The sequence below is a fragment of the Saccopteryx bilineata genome, chromosome 2, assembly GCF_036850765.1.
Source record: "Saccopteryx bilineata isolate mSacBil1 chromosome 2, mSacBil1_pri_phased_curated, whole genome shotgun sequence".
NCBI lineage: Eukaryota > Metazoa > Chordata > Mammalia > Chiroptera > Emballonuridae > Saccopteryx > Saccopteryx bilineata.
Window position 1 is genome coordinate 222,432,803 of NC_089491.1, and position 26,800 is coordinate 222,459,602.

Below are 26,800 nucleotides of genomic sequence, written 5' to 3' on the forward strand. Positions count from 1 at the left end.
GGCGCACGGCGGAAGTGACATATAGGGCGGGGCGCGCACCTGGGCTCCTGGGCACCTGGGCTGCCGCGGAAACTCCGGGCTGCTCGGGGTGGCGGCGAGAGGCAAGCGATGGAGGGCGACAGCGGGAGCCCGTGGTCCCTGGGGCTGCTGCGCACCTTCGACGCGGGCGAGTTCGCAGGCTGGGAGAAGGTTGGCTCGGGCGGCTTCGGGCAGGTGTACAAGGTGCGCCATGTCCACTGGAAGACGTGGCTCGCCATCAAGTGCTCGCCGAGCCTGCACGTCGACGACAGGTCAGCGGCCCAGGCGGGGGCGCCGGGGAGGGCGGCCGGGCCCAGCTGGGGTCGGGGCGCTTGGGTTCTGGGAGTCCCCTACTCTCCACCTGCATCGCCTACGGAGCAGCATCGGAGGGAAAACCACGCTCCGGGCGGGGCCGTGAAGCCCTCGGCGCTGTGGGGAGGTTTGGGGAGCTCCGGGTCTAATTGCGTACGCCGGGTCTCCGAGCTGCGGCTCCTAGGAGTGACCTCCGCGGGCCGCGTTTGAGGTGTATTGTGCCCAGTGGTGCTAACTGGCTTCCCATGAAACCCCGGATTTTTCGGGTCGCGAGATCTTGATTTGGGGACCCATGCCCCATGGGGGCGCGTCCAGCCCTCCCCGGACCTGCCTGGGCTCTGCGGTCTGCGCCTGGCTTAGCAAAATTGCAGTGTGGGATCTGGGCTTTGTGAGTTAGTTAGACTCCGTTCGACTCACTTAGTAATTTACACTGGAGCACAAATTGGTGTAAGACGGTAATTATTTCGGTCGGAAGCACCGGCTTGGCTGGGCCAGCTCGGTAGGCACTTGGGCCAGGCTTCCCCAGTTGTGTTTGGTGGGTCCATTGTGATCTGCACAATTTTGGGCGTGCGGATGGGCAGAGGGTCTTGAGAAGTAGCTCTTCTGTTTTCACTAATTTCGTTCGCGTTTTCATAATTGGTATGCACCCTCCAATTAAGCATATTTGAATAAATTACTTATTGGGTGAAGTTTGCGTTTTATGTGGAAGTTGTGTTTGTATTCTGTATGGAGATCCCTCTTATACTGTAAGCCATAGACACACATAGACTCAGAAAAGCAGCTCCTTTTAAACCCCACCTAGCCTTTGCTGGCACAGAGACCTGTTTCCCTGGCCGGATGCTAGGTTGGTTGGAACATCCTCCTGATACACAAAGGTTGTGGTCCAGTTCCCACTTAGGACATGTATAGGAACAGATCGATGTTTCTGTCTCTTTTTCTCTATCCCTTCCTTACTCTATAAAAAAAAATAATAAAGAGAGAGAGAGAGAGAGACCTTGTTTGTAATCCTTGGCTTATTGCATGAGGGGGTGTCTTTTCTTTTTTGCATGATGGTGATGTCTTAGGTGACAGTGTGTGTCCCTAGGACTAAGGGGAAGGGAAGGAATGAGTGTAGTAATGAATAAGCCTGGGGAGAATGGGCCCAGTGTACTCAACGGACTTTATGTTTTCATCTTGGCCTAGGGAATAAGACAGTAGATTGGTGGCTTTTTGCTGTAAGCCTCAAACCCAGTGTTTCCTGGAAGCTTCAGTAAGGTGGTGACAATATCTAACTGGAGGGTGAGGTGCTTGAGAAGCTGTGCAAGCTCTTTCTCCTCACTGCCATGGATCTTGGGAACTGCACAGGCCGGGAGGGGCACTGTGGTTATTTTGATTAAATGCAAACCATTTTGAATGGCAACCAGTGGTCAGATACTGAAAGGCAAGACCTTCTCCCTCTGGATGTTTTTATGCTCTTGGGGATATTTGTGTGATGGCGTCTTCTGGTCGAAGTAAGTTTTATTCATCAGCGAAGGTTTACCACCAGTTTCTTGTATTGGAAGAGCAAAGTAAACAAGCCCGTCCCAGGTTGATGAGTCAGCCTGCATCCCAGAATCTGTTATTTCCAGCAACGAGGCCCTTGTTTCTTGTGTGGCCCCAGTGGAGGTAGGGTTTCTCCACTTGAGGTGGGTCACTTAGGATCTTGCATAGCCTGGTTGAAAAGTGTTTTGTCTTTTAACTGGAAGCCTTTCCTGCCCTGCCCTCACCAGGCAGGTGGTGGCATGCACCTGGTGGCTAGGTCGAGGTCAGCATCACCCAACAGGAAACCATTTACCTCCTGCACTCTGCCCGCCGGCTGTGCTGAACAGGCTAGAGCTCTGCCTTTGCAGCAGAAGTTGAATTTTCAGATTGAGAAGATGGTCAAACCTATTGCCTGGATTCAGTTCGAGTTTCTTAGGATTTGTGCCACTCCCCCTGCAGTGTAGTCTGACAGGGTTGCAGCTAGACCTTGAAATAGTTTTTTCTTACCTGTCTGCCCAAATATTGGCAGGTTAGCCTCACAGCTCTTTCAATGAGCTAGCTGCCTGCCAACCTAGCCTCTGGAGTGAGGAATAGGATTTTCCAGGGCTCCTGGGTACAGCCCCCAGCTCTGTATCCCTAGGCTAAGACTACTCTTCTGATTGAAGAGCAGCACCTCAAACTCCTGCCTGGGTTGCAACCCCCTCAGGAGCTTCCCAGGTATAATCTGAAATTGGCTGCCATACATGGAGGGCAGGGAGAGACCGAAGAAAAATGGCCGACCACTCCAGTTGGGGAAGGGGTAGATTTTATAAACAAGAGAACTTTCAGCTTGCCTTGAGTGATCTCAAGACAAGTAGTTTTAGACACCTGCTCACCAAATCTTAAAAGTTTATGTAGAGGCCCACATAATGGTCAGTCATGTACCCTGGTCTTGATGTCTTTCCCCACTGGGCCTTCCCTTCCCCAGGCTGTTGGAGTCTCTTAGGCCCTCCATGGGCTGCCTCAGGGTCCACTACAGGCACAGGTGTGCACGGACTTGATGCCACCCCTTAGCCACAGCACTGCCTGGGGCTCCTCAGAGCAGGAGGCTGCCTCAGGCCGTGTGAGCCTGTACTTCATTATGGGAAGGTGGTTGCTGCCCAGCCCCAGACACCCTCCAGGGCCCCTGAAGGACAGGTGGCGTCTCCTTGATCTATGTTTTCTGCTGTGGCTGACTGTCATTAGGGGGTCTGGAGGCCTACGTGGAGTCTAGGAGTGAGGGTGTTACCATTCGGCCAGAACTAACTGGTGACTTCAAGGGCCCCTTTCCTCCAGCCCCAGCCCTCAGGCTAAGAGGAAGCCCTGAGTAACTGAGCGTCTGGCTGGGCGCCATCCCAGCAGCTAATGCGCCTTTGGCACCAGCTCCTCCAGACGAGCCTGAGCAACCCCCGGGTCTGTAAGTACAGGGCTGACAATCCGACAAGCCCATTTCTTGCAGTTTTAAAAATAGCAGTGTGGGAACCTTGGCCGGCTCCCTGGGAACATAATTGGTTTGGTGCGAGGCGAGCATGCCGAGCTGAGAGCATCGCTAACGAAGGATTGCACCATTTTCCTGCTGCCTTTTCCCAAATGTGGTTCCAGGTCTCTCCCTCTGAGGAGTGCTTTGTTACTTAAGCACCTTTCACCTCCCCTGTCCTGGCCCTTCATCCCAGAGTTGACTGCTTCTCCCAGGCCTGCAGCCTGCCCTGGATAGGACCACTTCTTTTCCAAGCAAATACTTCCGGAAAGGGAAGGAAGGCTGGGAAGGCTTTGATCTTTGGAAATTCTGACTGTGCCTTAAGACTTCTCTAGCCAGTATCTTAGAAATGGTCCACCTGGTATTTCTGCTTTTTCTCCCCACCCAATGCCCTGCCTGGGATTGGGGTAGGGGTGCTCTTTGACCAACCCTAAATGAGAAAAAGTAGAATTAATATAAGTGCTGTTGAGGAAGATCGTTGACAAGTTGAGTCTCAACTTGGTCCTGTTAATACCCAGAGATTTTCCATCCAGGACCAAGGAGGGCCCTTGAGGGTAGCAGCCCTTTCTCCATTCCTGCTGGGAAATGGGGGAGTTGCGGTTCTTCCCCAGATGGGGAAAGATTTTTTACAAAAGATTTTTTTTTTATTTTAGAGAGAGGAGAGAGATAGGTAGGGATGGGGTAGCAGGAAGCATTAACTCATAATAGTTGCTTCTTGTATGTGCCTTGGCCTGCCAAGCCCGGGGTTTTGAATCGTAGACCTCAATATTCCAGGTCGAGGCTTTATCCACTGTACCGCCACAGGTCAGAGAGACGATGTTTTGAAATTATTGGTGAGAAGAAACATGCCAGTCCCTACTGAATTATGTGTTATTGTAGCTAAACTTTTAGCATGGTGCAATATTTAGGGTGTTTTGATTAAGACTGATGTGAGTGAATTCAGATGGCCCAGAACTTCACTCCAACAGTGAAGAATGGGAACTGGTGACCGTGTGACTATGACCAGGGACCGTGACCAGCGTTTGGCACTGCAAAGGTCCTTGTTCTCCTCGGCCCCCACCCAGCATTGGGACTCCAGGGGTGGGAGGGAGGACTGCTTTGAAAATCTTTCCAGGTCCTAATATAATAATAGTAATAATAGTCATCATTGTAAATCTACAGTTCCTATGTGTTGTCAACAGAAGTCAGAAACACTGCTGTGAGGAAAATATTAAAAAAAATAATAGCCATTGATGAAAAACAAATCTTTCCATTTTAGGGACATTTTTCTGTCTTTTCCAGGGCATGCCTCCCCCCTCCCCCCTTCAGGCTTACTGAATTGCAAATGCTGCTGAGATATCCTATCCAGGAAGGGCTGTAGCTTCTCTAAACTGGCGGTGGCCCTTAGGGCTTCTCAGCAGGGGTGGAGGGGGTGAAGAGGCTAGTCCCTGCAGGGCACCCAAGAGCAACTGAAGAGAGGCTGAAAGCATGGCGGTGTGTGTGTGTGTGTGTGTGTGTGTGTGTGAATTTGGGTTTGGCAGTTACTGAAATATACACAGGATGAGCTTTGTGTGTGCTGACCCTTTAAGGGGAGGTCCTGGCCAACTCGACTTCCCGGCTGGTACAGTACGGCTAGGCTCAGAATCCCCTTGAATCTCCTACTGAGCAGTCCCAGGACCCCCTTCCTCACCCCCTAGCACGTGTGGCAACAGCAGGGTCTTCTGCTGTAAGGCATTTCTTATTGAGCTGTCACGAGGAAGGTGATTTGTCCCGGGAAACAATGACTGGTTTTCCTTGACAAAGTGTCCTGTGTCATTTATGCAAAGCCTGCCTGGCATCGATTCCAAAGAGGGTACGGACTCTTCTTGGAAGGTTTAAGCTATGACTAGCTTTCAGTGGCAGGGGCTCTTTTTATTTTACTTTTTGAAACTAAGGTAAATAGGCTCTCTGTCTGTTGGAAGGGCCTGGGGCCAGGCATGAGAGCAGTTAACCGGCTGAACTTGGAGGTGGTGGGAAGGGAGAAGTGATGATCAGAAGTCACCTGAGTTTTGTGTTAAGCCCTTCGGGCAAATGGAGGAAAACTTTATTTGCAGAGTGGCTGGGAGCTTTCGCTTAAAAATATATTCAGCCTCTGGATAATTGTGCTCTCAGACTAGTTTGTTATCAGTCAGGTTTAGCATAGAGTACTCATTTAAGAATGTCTGTTTAAAATGGAAAATAGTCCTCTTTGCAGCCTGTGCCTGCACCTCTTTCCCAGCAAGAGCTGACTGTAGGCTGAGCTTGGCTGCTGCAGCCTTTGGTAAATAAACAGTGTAATCCTGGTCCCTCTTTTCCAGCCACCTTCTCCCTGGGCTGTGTTTTCATAACTGTCAGGGAACCTTGGAGCATGTTGTGGTCTCAAAGAGGAGACAGATCAATAAGACAGTGACTTGTGTGTTGGTACAGTGTTGAATTCTCCAGCAGGATTCTTACGGCAGTCTAGGGAGTGCGAGTAGATGCAGGTGAGCAGACAAGTTCAACCAAGCTCTGGAAGACCCTTTGGTGGGAACTAGCCTGTTTCAGGTTATATGCAGTGCTGCTTGTACTGGAATCTGCGTTCTGGGCGGGGGGCGCGGGGAGGGGTCCCCTGGGCTGCCCAGCCTGCTGCCTGTATGTGAGCACTGAGCTCTCAGTTCCCACTTCATATTGCAAGTCTGGGCTTGTGGGTCTGGGCTTTTCCTTTAGGAGCTGTGGGAAAGCAGGTTCCCCAGCACCTACCCAGAACCCATTCTCCAGAAGTGGTACCCGGGAACCTGCATTCCAGCCAGCTTCCCAGGTGCTTTGTACTGTGGCATGGGAACCGCCAGCATAGCTCGCACATGGTCAAGTACTCACAGGGCTCGGTCTTTTTTCCTGAATGTATTCGAAGACTCTGACCTAAAATGCTATCACTGACCAAGGCCCTGGGATCTAGTAAATCTACAGGCTGCCCCAGGAAGTGACCTTAGACTAGGGGTGGCACACTTTCTGGAAGGGCTAGAGAGTAAATATTTCAGGCCATGCAGGCTATAGGGTCTGTGCCACAATTGCTCTCTCTGCCTTTAGTGTGAATGTAGCCACAGCCTCACAGAAGGGTGAGATTCTCTCTCTTTCAGTCTGAATTTCTTTACAAAAGATGGACAGGCTGTGGTTTGGCCAATATTCAAAAGGTTAAACATGGAACTATCACATGACCCAACAGTTCACTCCTAGGTGTATATATAAAGTGAGAGCAGGCACTTGAGTATACATGACACATTCCTAGCAGCATTAGTCACAGTAGCAAAAAGGTAGAAACAACCCAAGTGGTTATCAACAGTTAAATAGACACACACAATGTGGTGTGTTCATTCAATGGAATGTTATGCAGCCATGACAAAAGAAAAGTTTTGGAATGTGCCACAACATGGATAGGCCTCAAGAAAGCAATATGATTAGTGAAGCAGTCCAGTTCTTGAAAGGCAAATATTGTGTGATTCCAGTTTTGTGAGGTCCCTAGAGTAGGCAGACTCACAGAAACAGAAAGCAGGGAAGTGGTGGTGGTGGGGTTCTAGGAAGAAGTGTTACTGTTGAATGGGTACAGTGTTTCTTTTGGGGATAATGAAAAAGTTTTGTGTGTAGGTAGTGGTGATAGTTGTACAGCATTGTTACTATGTGTAATGCTTTTGAATTGTATACATATGAATGGTTAAAATGATACATGGTATGTTGTATATATTTTGCTATAAATTAAAAAAGTGGTTTACAGAAAGTGGTTCTTGGCAACATTCTATGGCCCCTGCATTAGATGCATGTGCCATTAATTTAAGGGCGGTTAATTTAAAGGATTCAGGAATCATTGGGCTAGCTAAAGTCTTGGCCTTACCAAAGAAGATGAGGTGGGTTCTTTAGATGGCTGATTTGTTCAAACTTTTAGTGGAACATAAGCGTCTCTTCTCTCATCCCCACAGAAGGGATTCTTAGCATCCACTTCCTCACTCAGGCCAGTTGGCTGTGCTGTGTGTGGGCTTTCAGATAGTAATTTGGTTTCTGAATAGCTGAGGGACTGGTGATTTTGGACAGCTCAAAATCTAATCATGCAATGGTAACGTGAGATCCATGTATGTGCGCGCACACACAGGCACTTGTACACATGAATGCATGTTTTAGTAATTTTCTTAGCTCTGTGGACCTGGTTATCTCTTGGCCGTGGTGCTTTCTGTTAGTGGCCAGGTGACCAGGGCATGTTCCTCATGTCTTTGACCTTTTTCAGGGAGCGCATGGAGCTTTTGGAAGAAGCCAAGAAGATGGAGATGGCCAAGTTCCGATATATCCTGCCTGTGTATGGCATTTGCCGAGATCCTGTTGGCCTGGTCATGGAGTTCATGGAGACAGGCTCCCTGGAGAAGCTGCTGGCCTCCGAGCCGTTGCCATGGGATCTACGCTTCCGCATCATCCACGAGACGGCGGTGGGCATGAACTTCCTGCACTGCATGTCCCCACCGCTGCTGCATCTGGACCTGAAGCCTGCAAACATCCTGCTGGATGCCCACTACCATGTCAAGGTAGGGACTTCCTGCGTGGGGCCTGGGTGGCAGGGGGGTGAATGCTGGGAGAGGCCAGGGGGTACAAGTTTGGGGAGGAACCTTCAGGGCCATGCAAGGGAGGAAGAGGGTATGTTTCTCGTGGAAAAGAACTTGTGGCAGAGAGGCCTTTCTCAGCATAAGAATGTCTGAAACCCCTAAACTTGTCATGGTGATTAGTGAAAACACCAAAATATGTGGCTGGAAAATGAACTCTGGACATGGGTTGTGCTTCCAAATCCTGGAATCTGGATCTAAATTCTGGGCACTCTGGAAAAAGAGATCGTGGGTTTGCAGATCTGGTTTTAGTGGATGTCTTTAGGAAACTGGGTGAGAGGTCAGGCCAGGGGTCAGCTGTCTCTGTGTGAGACCATAGCTGAGGGCTGCCCCGCTCTGTGGTTGTAGGGACTGGGGTGGGGGGATGGGGATATGTCATTCTCTGAGATGGGGGCTGCAGAGTTGCGGCAAGGGGCTCTGATGGGGCTGCTCTTTTTTATTATGTTTTTGATAAGTATATACAACAGAAAAGTATGAAGACTGATAGAACTAAAAACCAGGTGCTGCCACCTAGAATTGGCAGTCAGGATGTTGTCAGGCTTCTGTTCCTGTGAACATGTCTCTCCCTTGGCGACTCTTGGGTGCTGGGTTGTTCTGTGACCCACACCGTGGGGGCACACGCCATGGCTCTTTCTTACGTGGTTGACGCTCACATGCTCAGGAGGCCCTTTCCCTTCGGCTTGTGTGTGAGCGAGAACGAACCAGTCCACGAACGATGGCCTGAGTCCCTTCTGCTTCACACTGGGGACAGGTGGAGTGACTCGCCTGTGTGCTCTGACCTTTCGCTGTCTGGCTGCACTTATAGGACCCCTCCCTGATGGCTGAGGAGAGGGGCCTGAATGCAGTTCAACTCTGCCTTGGCTCCATCGTTTGTTTTTTTAAGATTTTATTTATTCATTTTAGAGAGGAGAGAGAGAAAGAGAGAAGAGGGGAGCAGAAATAATAACTTCCATACATGCCTTGATCAAGCAAGCCCAGGGTTTCGAAATAACAACCTCAGCGTTCAGGTCGGTGGTTTATCCACTGAGCCACCACAGGCCAGGTGCCCTGGCTCCCTCTGGGCCTCAGTTTCCACTCCCTGTGCCCAGTCTTTGCACCTTTCTCTTGGCTGAGCCAGCCTGAGGCCAGTGAGGAAATACTGTTTTCACTTTGGACAGTAATTACAAGTTGTCCCTTAAGTAGGTGTTGTTTAGTAACAAGGTTTCAGCTGAAGATGGAAGCAGTGTCTTGTCCTGTTTCCTTGTGTTCAGTGGTGCTTGTTGCACATGTGGACCCTCTGCCCTAACTGCTGTGACAGATCTCACTAGAAGTGTGAAGTCCCGTGGCACCCAGTGAATAGTGAGACCTTTGCTCTCACACTTGACTACATTCAAGAAAGGGAAGGTACTGACAGGTCCCTGCTGTGTGCTGGAGGCTCCGCCTTCAGGAGCGGCCCTGCTCTTCAAAGTGGGAGGAGGCCGAGTGGATGGGGTCCTCCTGCTCCTGCTAAGCTGAGGCTCAGAGCAGCAATCATGCGTCAGTGTTGCCCAGCTTGGGGTATGGGGACTATTACTGGTCAGACTGGATCTTCACAGAGCATCAGGTTTTTCTGCTATCAGGAGTGTACAGAAAACAGCCCAAGCAAAATCCTGGGAAATTTTGGGGTTTGGGGTAGGGGAGCAGGAGGATTAGTTGGATTTGGGTAGAGGGTTCAAGAAGGCCTTTCCCCGCCTGGTGCTAAGGACTGCTGAACGCTGTTGTAGTAGAAGGCTGTGGGAATGCGCTTTTCTCAGGGACGCTGCTGTTAGGGGGGCACCACGTTCTTGGACAGGTATGTCTGCAGCCAGGTGCCTTTGAGTCACGGGCCCTAACTGGCCTGGCTGGACTTTTAGATCCTTTCCACTCTCCTAACAGGTTATGTGGAATGTGTGGGACATGTGGACATCCCTTGGAAGAACACAGTGACATCTTCCTTTAAGAGCACTCCTTAGAAGCACAGCCCTCCCCCAGCTCTGTCACCTGGCAGGTGGGGGTAACACCTCTGCTGTTGAAGGGGTCAGTGACAATAAAGTTCCTGACCCATGGAAGTGCTCGGTGAGGGTTTGTGTCCTTGGTGTTGATATTTTTGTGGGCAGTAGATAATCATCTTTTCCACATTTGGAATGATGACATTTATCAGAGATGGTCCCCAGTGCTGGGTCCACGGCTGGCATTTGACAATTAGGAAGGAGGCACATGCTGTTGGCTGGCTGCCTAGCACTGTGGCCTTGCTTTCCTGGTAGGTCATTTCTACGCTGGCTCTTGAGGGACCTCCGTGTGACCTTTCTTCTCCCTCCACACAAGCACCTGGCTTAGCAGGCCCGAGGCTGTGTGCCTTTTTAATAGACAGGTGAAGGTTCCTTAGAGAGCCCAGAGGCCTTATTAATGATCCTGAGATGGCTGAGCAGGGAGTGGAGTAGAGTCTGCATGGACCATGACAGGGAGCCAGGTGATGCTGCTACTTCCAGGCCCAGGGCACCCCGAAAGGCCTGTATGACAGCTTTTCTGTGACTCTCTCTTAATCAGGCAGGTTAGTCATCTCGCATAGCCCCAAACAAACAGAAAATATATTTACATAATGCCTGTATTTCATTCTCAGAAATCTCTTATAGGGTGTGAGAGGTTAGCAAGCCCTTGTTTGAGGTTCTAAGTCATTGATTGGCCCATTGGGCACTTATCGGTTAGTGATTACTTGAAGCACTAAACTTTATTCTAAAATCTTGAAATTAAATTTAATAAATAAATTAAAAAAAAACCCAAAAACAAAAAATCTTGAAATAAGATGTCAGCCTGCCCCGTTTTCTGGGGCTAACAGATAGGATGGTGTGAACAGGAAATTTTATAGCGCCACCTATTTCCCAAAGTGCATTAAAGAGAGTGGTAAATTAATACTTGATAATAATGGCAAGAATTAATATTAAAATGCTAATTCTAATATAGCCTTAGTAGACCCATTTCAAGTTGAAGATGAAATAACTTAGTTTAAAATCTCGGACTCATTACTGGCCCAATTTGCCCAGAGGAGACTGTATTCGGATAGAGTCTGAGGTTTCCAGTCTCTGTGGTCTATAGTGGCCTTGCTCTCTGAGGCAGCACAGCCCTGACCAGGCCCATCATTGGCTTGGTCCAGCGGCCCCAGGTTCCATTGTGGAGGAGGTGAGGGCACGTGAGACAGGACCCTTCAGGACCCTTGAGAGAAAGGGCAGGAGGAACTTTCAGCTGGAGGGTCAGTAGCCTTCAGAGAATTCTGATTTCTGAGTTTGCATTTTGATATCAGAGCTTTTTACACAGAATGTATGCTTATTTTCTTTCACCAAGTACACTTGGAAACAGATGGCTATGTCTGAAAATGGCAGAAACGAAGAGAAAAGGCTGCCCATGAAGTGGGGGCAATAGGTGTCAAGGTCTCCGCATGGCCGTGAGCTGCTTTATGGATCTGCAGGGTGGGGGTAATGGGTTCATTCTGAAGAACTAGCGAGTGGGGAGTTTCTTTAAGGCCAGGAAATGGACAGCTGCCAGGGGCCTAGAAATGCCCAAGCTGGCTTCCCTTGTGGACCCACACTGTCTTGGCACAGCCTGGCCATAGTAACAGAGGGCCAGGTGTGGTCAGTCTTACAGGCTTTCTTCCCATCACCTCCCAGCTGTTGCGGCCAGAGACCCCTTCGCCAGTCATAACTTCTCCCTGCCTGAGGCGGCAATGATGACACCAGGCCATTGGCTCACCTGTGAGCTGGCACCTTGAGCCCAGAATTAAGTCCTGACTCAGCCCCATTTCCTAACGCTCCATAGATTTGTTTGGAGCCTGGAGTTGATTAGGAAGGCTTAAAGGAATCCGTAAGCATCGAAGGAGGAATATAAGGGGGCTGTTTGCCATGTGGATTCTGAGCCCATTAATGCCAGTGCCTATGGCCTCATCCCACACACAACACTTTAGCGGCTTTGGAGAAGGTGAGGGGCTGGAGGGACGGCTGGTGCCTCCCTTCCCTGCCCTCCCCAACCCTGAGTCTTTAAGGCTTCACTTCCCCCATGTGTGGGTCTGTGAGCTGTCAGGACACCTTTACCCAAAGGAGATGAGGAGGTCGATGTGTGGGACCCAGGAGCTCTTGCAGGCTGGCAGACCCCGGGGACGGAGATGTGTATCAGTTTGGCCGCCATGTGTTTGGTGGAGGAGCCAGCAAGCGTCTGTTGATCACAGAACATTCCAGGTAGAGGGCGAGTTTGCAAGGTGTGTATTTTGCTTGCTTTAAAGGGCTTCTGAAAGTGCAGTTCCTGTAGAGAACTTGCTGCCACTTGCCCGCCTGCCCAGCTGGCGTGATTGCATAATTGGGTTGCCCTAGCACCAGCCTGGCCAGCCTCATGTTCACATGTCGGCTGGAAACCCGGAAGCTCTTTAAGCATTGCCTTTTCCCTTTGTGCCGGTTAGGGCTGGTGACCACAGTGGCAGGCTGGATGCTGGGGGCAGGAAGGTGATGACTCTTCTGCAGTTCTTTCTCCCAGTGAATTCCTTCTTTACAGTGTAATCTTCTCTCCACCCTTCAGCTCTTAATGGCTCCAGACTTAGTTCTTCCTAAGCTGCTGTGCTTGTGTGCCTGCCCCAGGGGGCACGTGTCATGGCTCTCAGTGTGACTCCTGAGTGTGCCCGTAGAGCTGGTTCAGGGGCCCGCACATTCAAACATTGCATGGAGATGTGACCAAGCCTCTGAGATGGCAGCCCGCAGCGCTGCCCTTGGCACAGCGCCCTGACGCTGGCTAAGCTGCCTCTGACTGCTCTGTTACAGATTTCCGACTTCGGGCTGGCCAAGTGCAACGGGCTGTCCCACTCACACGACCTCAGCATGGATGGCCTGTTCGGCACCATTGCCTACCTCCCTCCAGAGCGCATCCGAGAGAAGAGCCGGCTCTTTGACACCAAGCATGACGTGTACAGGTGCGTACAGGTGTGCAGCCCCCCAGGGCCCTGAATGCCGGGCCCTATACGGGCTCTGTACCCCAGTTCTTCATGCTCTGAAGGGCAGTTTCCCCAAGGGCTCCTTGCTGCCATCAGATAGGCTCAGTCCAAAGGAAAGGGTTTGGAGTTTTTAGCCACTTGGTACAGGCTGCCCCGGGTACACGGCCCCCCTAGGTATAGCCAGCTGAGGGTGGAGGAGGGGAATGGTTGGTACCATTAGGGCCAGTTATGTAACCAGACTGACAGCTTCCTTACTGTAAAAGCCTTGGTGTTCTAAAATGTGGGTTGTATGGCTTGTCCGCTGAAAGAGCCTGCTGCTTTAAGTGGTCTGTGGGTTTAGGCTACCCAAATCCAATCCCTTCTGGCCTAGCAGCTTCTACTTCCTAATGTCACTTTTTAAATTTTATTTATTTTTCCTAATGCTACTTTACACTGGACAGAGCAGCACAGACAGCTACAGGCTGTGCATAAACTAGTGTCAGTGGGATTTATGCACTAGGGCAGTGATTCTTAACCTTTTCATCTCACGGCACACGTACATGAATTACTAAGATTCTGAAACACACCAAAAAATATATTTTTTGCCACTCTGAAAAACAATAGTTATAATTTTGATTCATCCCCCCCCACCCCTAGGGGCAGTTATTGTTGTATTGGCAGTTTTTTGTTTGTTTGTTTGTTTTTGACAATCAAAGTAAAAAGAGGTCCGTGCCCCTGACTCAGGTATTACGTGATTTGAAAATTCTTGCAGCACACCAGTGTGTTGTGGCCCACTGGTTTGAAAAGCTGCACTTAGAGCACAGTCCCTGATTCATTCGGGCCTCTCTTTGTAAAGGTCTTGATGACAAAGACTTCTTGGAGGAGAAAAGAGGGAGGGAGGATGCAAACATGCACTTAAGCCCCTCGTTGTGGTTCTTGTCTTACGCAGGGTAACTGTGACCCCGAGCCCCAGAGCACTGGAGCTTTTCCTTTTGTCACTGCCACTGCTTGGCGTCTGGCCGACTGGGCTGACAGTACCCATTGTGCATGTGCTTAGCAGGGCTTTGAGCTGTAGGCTGCTGGCGAATGGTACTTGCAATGCTAGTCACAGCTTGTAGAGTTTGGGGAGAATAAGACTGTTTAAGTTAGAGTGGAGAGTTTGAATGTTTTAACTCAGATTTCAATTAATATTCAATGAAAAATTTTTAGGTCTCTGTAAACAGCCACTATCAACTCAATGCATGATGGTGGCTCAGTGTGTGGACTCCTGGTGCTTTTTTCTTGTTTAATTCAGATTGAGCTATTTTTTGGTGTACCCAGAGTAATTGTATATATTATCACATATACAGATGGGGCAAAAATAAGTTTACAGTTCTTTGTATGGAAAAGAATTCAATAATCAATAATAAGAATAAATTGTTTCGTGGTACTTACAACTGTAAACCTACTTTTGCCCCACTCTGTATATAATTTCTAGCAACCAAATGGGGCTCAGAGAATCTCAGCTGGGTTTCCGGCATAGTTTCCTTGTACTTTCCCTGGCCTGCTATCCGTGGGCCAGTTAGCCGCCAGGCCCAGAGCTGCGGACAGCATGTGACGCCTCATGTTTGCAGGAAGATGGTGAAGTCAGCTGGCATGGGTCCTTCCACCCACGAGCTGACAGTGGCAGTATTTTCAGGGGCTTCCTTGTGGAGCTGGAACTTACAGTTAAGTTGGCAGGGTTTGCCCCATTGTTTTAACATCTGAGCCATCAACAGGATGTGTTCCACAATCTGTGTGTTCACCTGTTGAAAAAGTTCATGAGAAATGTCTTGGAGTCATCTTTCTTATTTGAAGACTGGAGGGGCTTTCTTGAAGTGTGCTACTTTATGGGAGAGCTTTTTGCTCTATTGGAGGGTCTGGCTCACAGACACTAACCTGCCCGGTTTCCCTCCAGCTTCGCCATCGTGATCTGGGGCGTGCTGACACAGAAGAAGCCATTTGCAGGTGAGTGGGCTTCTCTTTGGGGGGCAGTGCCTCTGTCTTTTGGAACAGCGGAGGGCACACTTTCTCTGCTTTATCAGTGCTTGTGGTCCATACTCCCACGGGTGGGGACCGTCCTGAGGGATTGGGGCTGCTCTGTCCTGCCCACTAGGAAACGCATGGCCACCTCATTCCAGGTGATCCTGTATGCCAACAAAATGCTTTCTATTTTTATTTTTTAAATTGATTTTGAGAGAGATAAGAGATGGGAAGGGAGAAGAGTGAGAAGCATTAACTTGTAGTTGCTTCATTTTAGTTGTATGTTGATTGCTTCTCGTCTGTGCTTGATGTGGGGGAGATGCTCAAGCTGAGCCAGTGACCCCTTGCTCAAGCCAGTGACCTCGGGTTCTGGGTTGATGCTCTATCCACCGTGCCGCCCTTGGTTAGGCAACCAACAGAGTGTTCTTGAGGGCGATTCACATGCAGGGAAAAGCACAGATCAGAAAGGGTCTGGTCAGTGGTATTTTTAGGTGCCAGCTAATTCTGTGTGTGTGTGTGTGTGTGTGTGTGTGTGTGTGTGTGTGTGTGTGATAATACACAAACATAAAATTGATCATTTTAACCATTTAAAGTATATAATTCAGTGGCATTGGGTACATTCACAGTGTTGTACAATTACCACCACTGTCTAGTTCCAGAACATTCTCATTCCCCAAAAGGAAACCCTGTGCCCATTAAGCAGTCACTCCTCTGCCCCAACCCCCAACGACTACTAATCTGCTTTCTGTGTTTATGGATTGACCTGTTGTGGTTATTTCCAGCTAGTTTTTCTTTATTTCCTAATTTTTAATTGTGATAATATACACACAACATGAAATTTACAGTCTTAACCATTTTTACAGTGTATAATCTGGTCATGTGAAGTACACTCACGTACTGGGGGGCCTGTCACACCGCCGCTCAGCGCTGTCCCCCTCTTAGGCAGCCACCATTCTGGTTTCTGTCCTCAGAGTTTGTGTGCCTCCTCTACTTCTAGGAAGCTAAAATTTCCAGTAAAGTCAAGTACTTTTTTGCCTTATGGAGAGTTTCTTCTCTGTGGGCATATCTGGGTCACTCGTAATCTTGTGGCCTGACCAGAAATCCTTAAAAATACAGGTCACAGTCAACATGTGGCCCCAGGTCATGGAGCCTTTGCTGGCTGAGACAGACGAGGCCACTGTAGAGTCGTGTCCATGGTGTCGTTCCGCTCTTCAGCCGTGTTCCCTCATTCCTCCCCCTCTGGGGAGGACACGGTCTGGATTATTGTAGCCTGGCAGCGTGCCAGTCTGACAAGAAGTTTTCTGATGGATGTGCCACCCAAGGCCGGGTGCATGATGTTAATGCCGAGGCCCGTATACTCTGTGGCTTGGTAGATAGGAGAGTTCAAGGTACAGGAGCAGAGGGTGTCTCATGGACTCTTCCATCTGCGTTTGGCAGCGGAATATCTTCTGGGTGTTTAGTTGACTTCCCTTGTATTCAGAGATCCCTGTTGGGTTTTGGATGTCTGTGCTCTCATGGAAATAATGAGTAGACACCTAAGATAGTTATTGCACAAGATGTAACGGGAAAGTGGAACAGAACATTTGAGTGGGATCCTGGCAGCTGTTGGTGACTTTGGGCCAGTTTTCCACACCTGCTGATCTGCTCAGACTCTCCTGAGCTCCTGGCTGTGGGTGTGTTGGGAACTGTAGTGGGTGGAGGGGTCTGTTGGGAGCAAGAAGCTTGGAGTCTAGCTTGAAGGACAGTATGGTTTTAGGCTAAGCAGAGAAAAAAGTCTGGCTCGCTGAGGGTCTCCGGGGCCCCTCAGCCTGTGATGTGACTAAGATGATGATGAGCCCAAACATGTTTCTGAAGGAGGTTGGGAAGGAGGACAGGTAGGGCCCCACGTTATAAATTTGAGGGGAAAGGCCTCTGTTTGCAGACCCCAGACCTGCGCACTGCAGAGACCAGTCTGGCAGCTGTACTTCAGGACAGGAATTGGAATTCAGGAAGACTTTGTCACCGCAGGGAGATGCGGGCGCGGTTGGGGCTCCAGGATGTGCATGCGTTGCCTCCCTTTTGGCAGCACAGTCACTTTGGAACATGTCTCATTGGATATTTTTCTCCTTTGAACTCTGTTTTCCTTTGAGTTGGGCGCCCAGAAAGATTTACTGTGTTGTACAACACAAGGATTCCATTTGGGAGCTGCAAGGTGGTTTCTAAAACCTGGAAGGTGGAGGACAGATATGCCCTGTGAAGATGGGGGGGGGGGATAACGGAGGCTCCTTGCTTGAAGAAGGAATCACAGGGTCTCAGGCCACAGCGTGAGGCCTGCAGGGGTGTGCCTCTGATGGGCCCTCGGCACTTTCCCACAGCCGTGTGTTCTTTTAGAGATAAGGAAGCCAGCCCCTGGCCACAGAGCTGCCCTGACTTGTGTGTCTTTCCTTTGCAGATGAGAAAAACATCCTGCACATCATGGTGAAAGTGGTGAAGGGCCACCGCCCAGAGCTGCCGCCCCCCTGCAGAGCCAGGCCCCGAGCCTGCAGCAACCTCCTGCACCTCATGCAGAAGTGCTGGCACGAGGACCCACGTGAACGGCCCAGCTTCCAAGGTGAGCAGCGGAGGTGGCTCCTAGCGCAGTGCTCCCTCCCGTGTTGCTGGCGGGTCTGTCTGCTGGTGTCCCAGGAGAGAAGAGATGACCAGGACCGGGTCAGGGAGCAGGCCTGGAAGGGGAAGGCTGTGCGACAGTGCCCCCAGGCAAGCCCCACAGGGACAGCTTGGCCTCTGCACAAAGGGCTGGGAGGACCAGCTGGAACTTGTAGGTCAACTCAAGTCAGCCACCTCCACTGCAGCCCAGGGCTAGGCTTCTGCCCAGAGGAGCCTGTAGCTGGTATTTCAGGCTCACATACAGTGATGCATCTTTTAGAGGCTGGTGTAACCACCAGCCTGTGGCTTTCTTTGCCTTTTTCTCCGGGTTTTAGCCCCATGGAACATATGTGCCATTAGGTTAGGAAGCAATTGTGATGGAATTGAAACTGACCATTGCATTTAAAACATAGGGGTATAACATGATTGAGGTTGGTGCCTCCTATGTTGGGTGCTGGTGGATATTGTACCCACCCTCCACCCCCAAGTCATTCAAGCACCACCACGACTCCTGCTTGAATCTGGTGAGACCTGCCAAAGGTTGCTGAAGGGGGGCCCTGAGTTGGCTTGTGTACAGACCATGGGGGTGGCCTGTGAGTCCAGTCCGGGACCAGAAGCATGGGAAATCACAGTGATAACTGAGTCCTTGAGTCGTAGATGCTTTGGGGTGTCGCCTCTTCCATCCCACCCCCCACAGGTGGCATATTTATGTGCAGTGCATACAGAAGTCATTGTCCAAGTGACATGCCCTTTTTTATTCTCTCCTCACAAGAAATAACCTCTGACACTGAGGACCTGTGCGATAAGCCTGATGATGAGGTGAGAGAGACGAGTCAAGACCTGGATGTGAAAGAGCCCCCAGAACCCAAGAGTGAGGTACGGGGCCCCGCACTGCCCTTTGTGCTGCATGGGGTTGAGTTTTCCAACCCAAGGTTTCTTTTCTGCAAACTGCCCTGAGTCCCCGTCCCCTCATCCTGAGGCCCAGCCTCCGCTCTGAGCCCCATTCCGCACCAGATGGTCACGGGAGTCCTATGCTCAGTGACAGCAGGGCAGGTCCTGTGTCAGTCGTGGTGGCCCCAGATTTTTCCTGCCCGGCTGTGCCCCATCTACACTGCCTGTCTGGTTCGGAATGTGCAGTGTGGGCGCATGTGTGACGTGAAAAAGCTAAAACTGCCAGGTGGATGCTCTTTGAACCAAGGGGACTGAAGGCCCCAGCTGGGCCCATTTGATAAGCAGGGGACCTGGGCTCTGGGGTCTGCCTGGCTTGGGAATTGTCTCATAAATGGTTCAGTGAGTGTCACATGAGTAATGCAAGATGTGATAAGAACCTCCCAGTGTCAGGGCACACAAAATGCCTGTACAGTAATAAGCCTCTTGAAGTAAAGCCTGATAACTAACCTTATACCATGTTATCTGGTGTTGGGCAATTTCCCTCAGGCTGTTGGTGTAAGGCTGTGATAAGTGAACATTTATAGTGTTTCCAGTGTCTGAACAGCATGTGCATGAGGTTGGGAGCAAAGGTGCCCCGGGGAGGTGACTGGGATCCCCTATTAATAAGGAAACGAAAGTCACCCAACAAATGAGTGTGATTCGTTGCACCAAACCGTTAAATCAGAGCAGATCAGCAATTCCCCAGAAGAGGAAAGATATTTGGGGTCAGATGGGTGTGAGTCAGGAAGGGTCCTGGGTCACTCTCAGCCTCTGCTCACTCACCAGAAATCTGCTTTTGTCATCATCTGTTAGGGGAGGTGCTCTAAAGGCTAGGCCACAGTGTTGTCCATGTAACTGGGCCCTATGCCCACCCTAGTCCACACACAGCCCCAAGCCAGACTTGCACAGCTCTAAGGAGAGGTCGTAGGTTGTAGGCAGTGTGACCAGGGGTGGGGGGCAGCCCCAGCATCCCCAGTAGCACCAGTCCCAGGTCTTGTCTTTGTTTCTTACCTGCTGACCTGTTTGGTGGATGCAGCCCAGCACTCAGCTTCATGTTCTGCAGCCTGTTCATAGTCCACCTTTTGTCCAAATAGCACTGTGTACCATGCCCCTGCTGTGGGTGGTGGGGGCGGGGGGCAGGCAGCCTGCCTCTGGACTTTCCATTTTTTATCAAGTCAGTCTTCCCTTACGAGGTCTTTATGACCCTGTGGACCAGTGCAGTGTCATTGGGCTCCATGGTGCCACACATGTAATAACAGGTCGTAGATTTCCTGTGTGACAAATTGAAGACCACATGCTCCCTTTCCTTCCTCTGCCTGCCCTGAGTTTGTGGTGGATGGAGCTTCATTCATCTCCTTCTGCTCGTTCTCGTAGGCGCCTGTGTCCACGCCCCTCAAGCGGGCCTCGGCCCCTGCCTTCGATAAGGACTACAGCCTTTCAGAGCTGCTGTCCCAGCTGGACTCGGGCATCTCCCAGACACTCGAGGGCCCGGACGAGCTCAGCCGCAGCTCCTCCGAATCCAAGCTTCCATCGGCAAACAGTGGCAAGCGGCTGTCAGGGGTGTCCTCGGTCGATTCTGCCTTTTCCTCAAGAGGGTCCTTGTCCCTGTCTTTTGAGCGGGAGCCTTCCACGGGCGGTGAGTGGAGGGCCCTGTGCCCTGGGAAGTAATGGGCATAATTAGGGGGCTGGCAGCAGGCAGGGAGGGTGTGGTGATATCCGTCAGCAGCTGAAGAGAACAAGATATCCTGGTGCTTGATGTGACAGTAATCCTTTGTTTTCTCCTTCCCTTCATTCCCTTCACTAACTGGTTTTGGGTCATTGTCACGGTTGGATCACTTAGCCGGAATCCAGAGATGCACGCTGGCCAAGCTGGTGACACTTAAGTGTTAACGGGCCCCACACCTGGCTGGGCCAGGAGAGTCTTACCTGTGCCAATGCCCATGCAGGGGTTGACCTCAGGTTTTCAGATGGAAAACCCTGAGTGGCATCAAGTGACACCAGCAGGTGAATTGAAAGCCACACCCTGGATAGCTCTCTTGTGGAGGCCAGCCCTACACCCCCATACTTTCTTATTCAGGGGCTTCCCATTTACTGTGGCCATGCACTGTAATGGGTGAGTTATCCTTGGAGGTTATGAAACCTTGCCTGTTGGAGGGGCCCTTCTCAGCTCAGCTCAGCTCATCTTCTGATGTTAATTGTGATGGGTTTTTTGTTTTAGAAGGTGCTTTTCCCTGCCCTTGCCCCCAGTGCTGCTGGCCGGTGGGTGTGGGGGCTGGTCCTTAGCTCCCTCGCTGTCACCAGCTAGGATGAGATGTGGTCCTGAACTCCCCCTTAAGGTGCTGTAGCCCCATAAAGACAACATGGTAATTCACACTCAGGGCTCCAGAGTAGGGGTAAGCAGGTGCCAGAGGGTCGAGGACCCTGGGAGGATGGGGAGTTTTCTTTTCCTGGTGGATCAGGGAATTCCTTTTGGAAGGGGGAGGACTTTCCTTGGATGCTGTGGAACTTCTGGGATTTTGAGAGTGGAATATTAGGGCTGAAAGATGGCATTTTGGGTTGAGAAAACATACAAAGTCAGGTGGGAAAGGCCCGCTGGAAAGCCTGACTGGAGGAAGCAGTGGTGGTGAGGGCGAAAAGGAGAGAAATACCTACCTCCTGCAGAGAAAGATGTGAATTCTCTCTCTTGGTCTGACGCTCCCAAATTCAATTTTGTCTTCATGCTTAGAGAGTCAGTTACTGGCCCACCCCGGAGGTCAGGGTCAAACAGTCTAGACTGGGCTGATTCTGGTTTCTTACCTCTACCTAGGACTTCACCCTCCTATGCAAAGGCCCCTGAGCTTGTTTCTCTTGAGGGAGTCTTGTTCTGAGGGATCCAGAACTCTACACAATGTAGAGAACTTTTATGTTGAGGAGAACCTTTTTATCTCAAGGTTCCTCCTGAAATGGGAGACTCAGACCTTTGAGGATTATTGTAGGGACTAAGGACATGGGGCCCCATTTGGAGGTTTGGCTAGGAGCAGGCTGGTGGGCCCTGGAGGGGTGTCCCTGGGATGGGAGCTGCCAGATCTCAGTGGGTGGGTGCACCGGCCTGGTCTGTGCCCTCCTTCCTTCCCTCCCTTTCTGCTGACATTTCTGATGACCAGGAGGGGCCTGAGTTTTCCATCCTTCACCTAATCACAACCCTACAGGATGGCTAGAATTTTTATTTTGCATATCACCAAAAGAGCCTCTTGGGGTCTAGTGCCCACGGTCTGTCCACTAGATCTAAAACTAAATCAGCAGGGATAAAAGGACACTTAAGCAACTTAAGGTAAAAAGTGACCTGGAGGCCATGAGGAGGTGCGGGCCACCTCAGGGCACCAGCCTGGCTTCACAAGAAGCCTGCAGCAGAAGCCTCGTCTGACCCTCACGTCTGCTTTTCTGCAGATCTCGGCACCACAGACATCCAGAGGAAGAAGCTTGTGGACGCCGTCGTGAATGGGGATACCAGCCGGCTGATGAAGATCCTGCAGCCCCAGGACGTTGACCTGGTCCTGGATGGTGGCACCAGCCTGCTGCACCTGGCTGTGGAGGCCGGGCAGGAGGAGTGTGTCAAGTGGCTTCTCCTCAACAACGCCAACCCCAACCTGACCAACAGGAAGGGCTCCACCCCCCTGCACCTGGCTGTTGAGAAGAGGGTGCGGGGCATTGTGGAGCTCCTGCTGGCTCGGAAAATCAGCGTCAACGCCACGGATGAGGACCAGTGGACGGCCCTCCACTTTGCGGCCCAGAACGGGGACGAGTGCAGCACACGTCTGCTGCTGGAAAAGAACGCCTCCATCAACGAGGTGGACTTTGAGGGCCGCACGCCCATGCACGTGGCCTGCCAGCACGGGCAGGAGAGCGTCGTGCGTATCCTGCTACGCCGCGGGGTCGACGTGGGCCTGCAGGGCAAGGATGCCTGGCTGCCGCTGCACTACGCCGCCTGGCAGGGCCACCTGCCCATCGTCAAGCTGTTGGCCAAGCAGCTAGGGGTGAGTGTGAATGCCCAGACGCTGGATGGGAGAACACCCCTGCACCTGGCCGCCCAGAGAGGACACTACCGTGTGGCTCGCATCCTCATTGACCTGCACTCTGACGTCAATGTCTGCAACCTGCTGGCACAAACGCCCCTGCATGTTGCTGCCGAGACAGGGCACACCAGCACCACCAGGCTGCTCCTGCATCGGGGTGCCAGCAGGGAGGCAGTGACCTCAGAGGGCTGTACTGCCCTGCACCTGGCTTCCCAGAATGGGCACTTGGCAACCGTTAAGCTGCTGGTGGAGGAGAAGGCTGACGTGCTGGCTCGGGGGCCCCGGAACCAGACGGCGCTGCACCTGGCCGCCGCTGGTGGGCACTCGGAGGTGGTGGAAGAGTTGGTCAATGCAGATGTGCTGAACCTGTCTGATGAGCAGGGGCTCAGTGCGCTGCACCTGGCTGCCCAGGGCAGACACGCCAAGACGGTGGAGACGCTGCTGAAGCATGGGGCCCACGTCAACCTGCAGAGCCTCAAGTTCCAGGGCAGCCCCAGCCCCGCCGCCACGCTGCTCCGGCGAAGCAAGACATAGCTTGCTGTGCACGGAGACCGGGGCCCCATGCGGGGCTCTTGTCCCATTGTCATGGCCTGTGTTGGAGACAGAATGATACTGTGCTGGTCAACAACTCTCACTTTGTTGATGGCCTGGTGGCTCATTGACCAAACAAGCCATCAAGAGGCTGCTGATGGGTTACCCTCCAAATGAAGGTGGTTAGAAGGTACTGACCCATCCACCCATCAGTGTGCCCAGTGTCTGAGGGACGATGGGTTGAAATCATTTCATTGTGCTCCTCCTCCTGAGGTCAGTTCCTTGGTGATGGTCACGGGCATGATCAAATCCATCCTGTCCTGAGCGGAGCCCTGGGAGCTCACCAGCCTGAGGACCCAGGGGCCGGAGGAGCTGTGGCTTCTATCTTCATTTGCAGCAGCTGACGAGCAGCTTCCTTTGGAATGTGGTAGTGGAATTCCTGTTTTATGGAACTGTTTGTCATTGGATGAATACAGTATCAACTGTTGCCTTAAACCTCTTAGAAATGTTTGTATCAGTGGATAGCCTAGTCTGGGATCATTGTGCTGAAGTATTAAGATTGATTTTTGTGACATAGTAACCTTACCAGCACTGACACATTCAGATTTGTTCTCTGTCATGTCTTGTCCCATAAAATGTTTTGAACTCTAGAGCTGAATATATAAGAGTCATTTAAAAATTCACTTGGAACCTCAGTTGTGGACTCAAGACAGTAAGTAGTACCTGGTTAGATAAACCACCTAACTTGGAGGCTTCTTCCAGCTCTGGTTTTTGGTAAGGTGGTTGTCTCTGTGGGGTGCTGCTGTTTTGGGGTTTCAGAGGGGCTTTCTGACCTACTTTCTAAACCTCTATACTGTAACCCCCAAGGCGGATCAGGAGACCTCTGAACATTCTTGGCTATAAAAGATATGGTTGTCTAAGACTTGTTCATCATTGTCATGTGTCCCCTGTGGCATCCCCCCGCCCCAATTCAGTTGTTAGAATGAATTTGTTACAGGAGGTGGCCCTGTTTGCAAACATGCTTGTGCTGTGTGATAGAGATTGATATTAACATACTATGTATGTTAATGTGAATCAGTGGGTTGGATATTTCTTTTCTATGACAGGAAATATCCAGGCTGCTTAGAACTGGCTATGTTTTAATATGCCTCATGACTGTACTATAGAATTACTGGTGTATAAAGTGTGTGGAAAATGAAAGCTCTGTAATGTTAATAAAGCTTAGGTCTCTTATACTTTTTCAAAGGCAGTGAGACTACCTTTTCTTATAAAAGAGCTCAAATCGTTCTGATTCTGAAAACCAGAGGTTTAAGGCCATCGTGGGTGGTGTGGAGAGGCCCTTCCAGAAGGGCAGTCCGTGGGCACTGAGTTAGCTAGTGACATGGGGGCACTGTGTCACTGTACTAAGGAAGGGGCAGGGTGGACACGGGCTTCCTGCCTCCTTATCTGGGCCCTGCCACCTGTGTGTGAACCAGCAGAGAGATGACCTAGTCCGTGTGTGTGTGTGTGTGTGTGTGTGTGTGTGTGTGTGTGTGTGACAGAGAGAGAGGGACAGATAGGGACAGACAGACAGGAAGGGAGAGAGATGAGAACCATTAATTCTTCTTTGTGGCACCTTAGTTGTTCATTGATTGCTTTCTCATATGTGCCTTGACGGGGGGGGGGGGGGCTACAGCAGACCGAGTGACCCCTTGCTCAAGCCAGTGACCCTGGGTTCAAGCTGGTGAACTGTGCTCAAACCAGTGGTGCCTGCATTCAAGCTGGCAACCTCAGGGTTTCAAACCTGGGTCCTCTGCATCCCCGTCCAAATCTCTATCCACTGTGCCACCGCCTGGTCAGGCAAGATGACCTAGTCTTGATAGAAGAAGCCCCCAATATCAAAGATTTTTATCTCTTCTTAAGTGTTTGTAATTCTTATTTTCATTTGTTACCTTTACCTTCTGAGGTCATTTCAAATTATAGGTAAGTTATGCAATAGTACAAAGACCACAGGTATATCTTCACCCAAAGTTCCCATTTGTTTACATTTCAGCTCATTAGCCCGATCACTGTTTTCTTATCTACTCACCCACCCATTCAGCCATTCACTTCTCCGTCTGTCCATCTGTCTATCCATCTACCCACTCATCCACCCATCTAGTCACCCACCCATCTATTCATCCACCCATTTACTTGTTCAACCATCTGTTTAAGTAGATTGCAAATGGTGTGCCCCATGACCTCCAAATACTTGTGTGGATTTCCTATAAACAAGGATTTTCTCCTATGTAGCCATGGGGTACTCCTCAAAATCAAGAAGTTAATGTTGACACAAATCTATTTATAATTTTATTGTCTCCAAAATGTCCTTTATAGGGAAAAACAACAATAACCAACAGCGGTAACCATTGAATTCCTTTCCCTCTGTCTGGGCCAGGACCCAGTGTACGGATGTGTCATGAGTCTTCAGTACTCTTGCTCAGTCTTTTTCTTTTTTTTCTTTTCTTTTTTTTTTTTTACAGAGACAGAGAGAGAGAGAGAGAGTCTGAGAGAGAGATAGATAGGGACAGACAGGAACAGAGAGAGATGAGAAGCATCAATCATTAGTTTTTCATTGTGATACCTTAGTTGTTCATTGATTGCTTTCTCACATGTGCCGTGTGACTGGGGGGCTACAGCAGACTGAGTGACCCCTTGCTCAAGCCAGCAACCTTGGGTCCAAGCTGGTGAGCTTTGCTCAAACCAGATGAACCTGCGCTCATGCTGGCGACCTTGGGGTCTTTAACCTGGGTCCTCCGCATCCCAGTCTGACACTCTATCCACTGCGCCACTGCCTGGTCAGGCTGTTACTCAGTCTTATCTTGCATGATGTTGCCTTTTTTGAGGAAAGTACAGCTAGTTATTTTGTAGCAGTTCCTTAATTTAGGTGTGTCTTAATTTTCCCTAGGATTTGATTTAGGTTATGCAATTTTTTAGCAGAAATACCAGAAACATGATAATATATAAAAATACAGCTCTCCCTTCTCCCCTTGATTTTTTAAAAAATTTTTTAATTTTTTACAGAGAGAGAGAGAGAGAGAGAGAGAGATAGACAGGGACAGAGAGACAGGAACGGAGAGAAGAGAAGCATCAATCATTAGTTTTTCTTTGCGTGTTGCAACACCTTAATTGTTCATTGATTGCTTTCTCATACGTGCCTTGACCGTGGGCCTTCAGCAGACTGAGGAACCCCTTGCTCGAGCCAGCGACCTTGGGCCCAAGCTGGTGAACTTTTGCTCAAACCAGATGAGTTTTTTTTTTTTTAATTTATAGGCATACCTTGTTTTATTGTGCTTCACTGATGTTAAGGTGTTTTTTTTTTTTTTTTTTTAACAAATTGAAGACTAGACCCTCCCCCACCAGTGAAAAGGTTAAAACTCACTTTATTGCAATACTTGCTTCACTGCAATAGTCTGGAGCTGAACCTACATTACTCTGAGGTCTGCCTGTCCATCAGTATGCAGTCAGGGATTCTTTCTTAATCAGTGGATTCTACTCTTATTATTTTTATTGATCTTAATGTTCAAGTTCATCCTGATTTGGCCAGTTTGCCTTCACACTGGTTTTTGCATCCCTTTTTCACACCCCTATCATTCTTTGAGCATTTCTTGCTTTCTGACACAATGAGAGCTCCAGGCTCATCTTGCTCTTTTCCCCACCCCAGTCTCTGAAGCAGCCATTTCTCCAAGGTCACCGGTTTCTTTTAGTAGAAAATGGTACTTAGAAACCAAGGTCTGGGCCTTTAGATGTGCTCATT

At 50.2% G+C, this 26,800-nt stretch overlaps 1 protein-coding gene across 1 annotated transcript; it reads left to right on the forward strand.

Moving 5' to 3' along the window:
* Nucleotides 1-14: 14 nt before the first annotated feature.
* RIPK4 (receptor interacting serine/threonine kinase 4) lies at nucleotides 15-24,267 on the forward strand. The gene is made up of 8 exons (XM_066259330.1): nucleotides 15-290; nucleotides 7,575-7,866; nucleotides 12,738-12,886; nucleotides 14,823-14,872; nucleotides 17,319-17,477; nucleotides 18,285-18,388; nucleotides 19,817-20,078; nucleotides 21,869-24,267. Exons 1-8 carry the CDS (start codon nucleotides 109-111, stop codon nucleotides 23,026-23,028), a joined length of 2,358 nt encoding a protein of 785 aa, XP_066115427.1. The 5' UTR covers nucleotides 15-108; the 3' UTR covers nucleotides 23,029-24,267.
* Nucleotides 24,268-26,800: the final 2,533 nt, after the last annotated feature.

Excerpts from the sequence above, each read along its gene's own strand:
- RIPK4 (XM_066259330.1), top strand. The coding sequence starts at position 109 with ATGGAGGGCGACAGCGGGAGCCCGTGGTCCCTGGGGCTGCTGCGCACC. Across the intron at positions 12,887-14,822 it reads ACCAAGCATGACGTGTACAG|CTTCGCCATCGTGATCTGGG; the intron begins GTGCGTACAGGT and ends GTTTCCCTCCAG. Across the intron at positions 18,389-19,816 it reads CCCCAGAACCCAAGAGTGAG|GCGCCTGTGTCCACGCCCCT; the intron begins GTACGGGGCCCC and ends TCGTTCTCGTAG.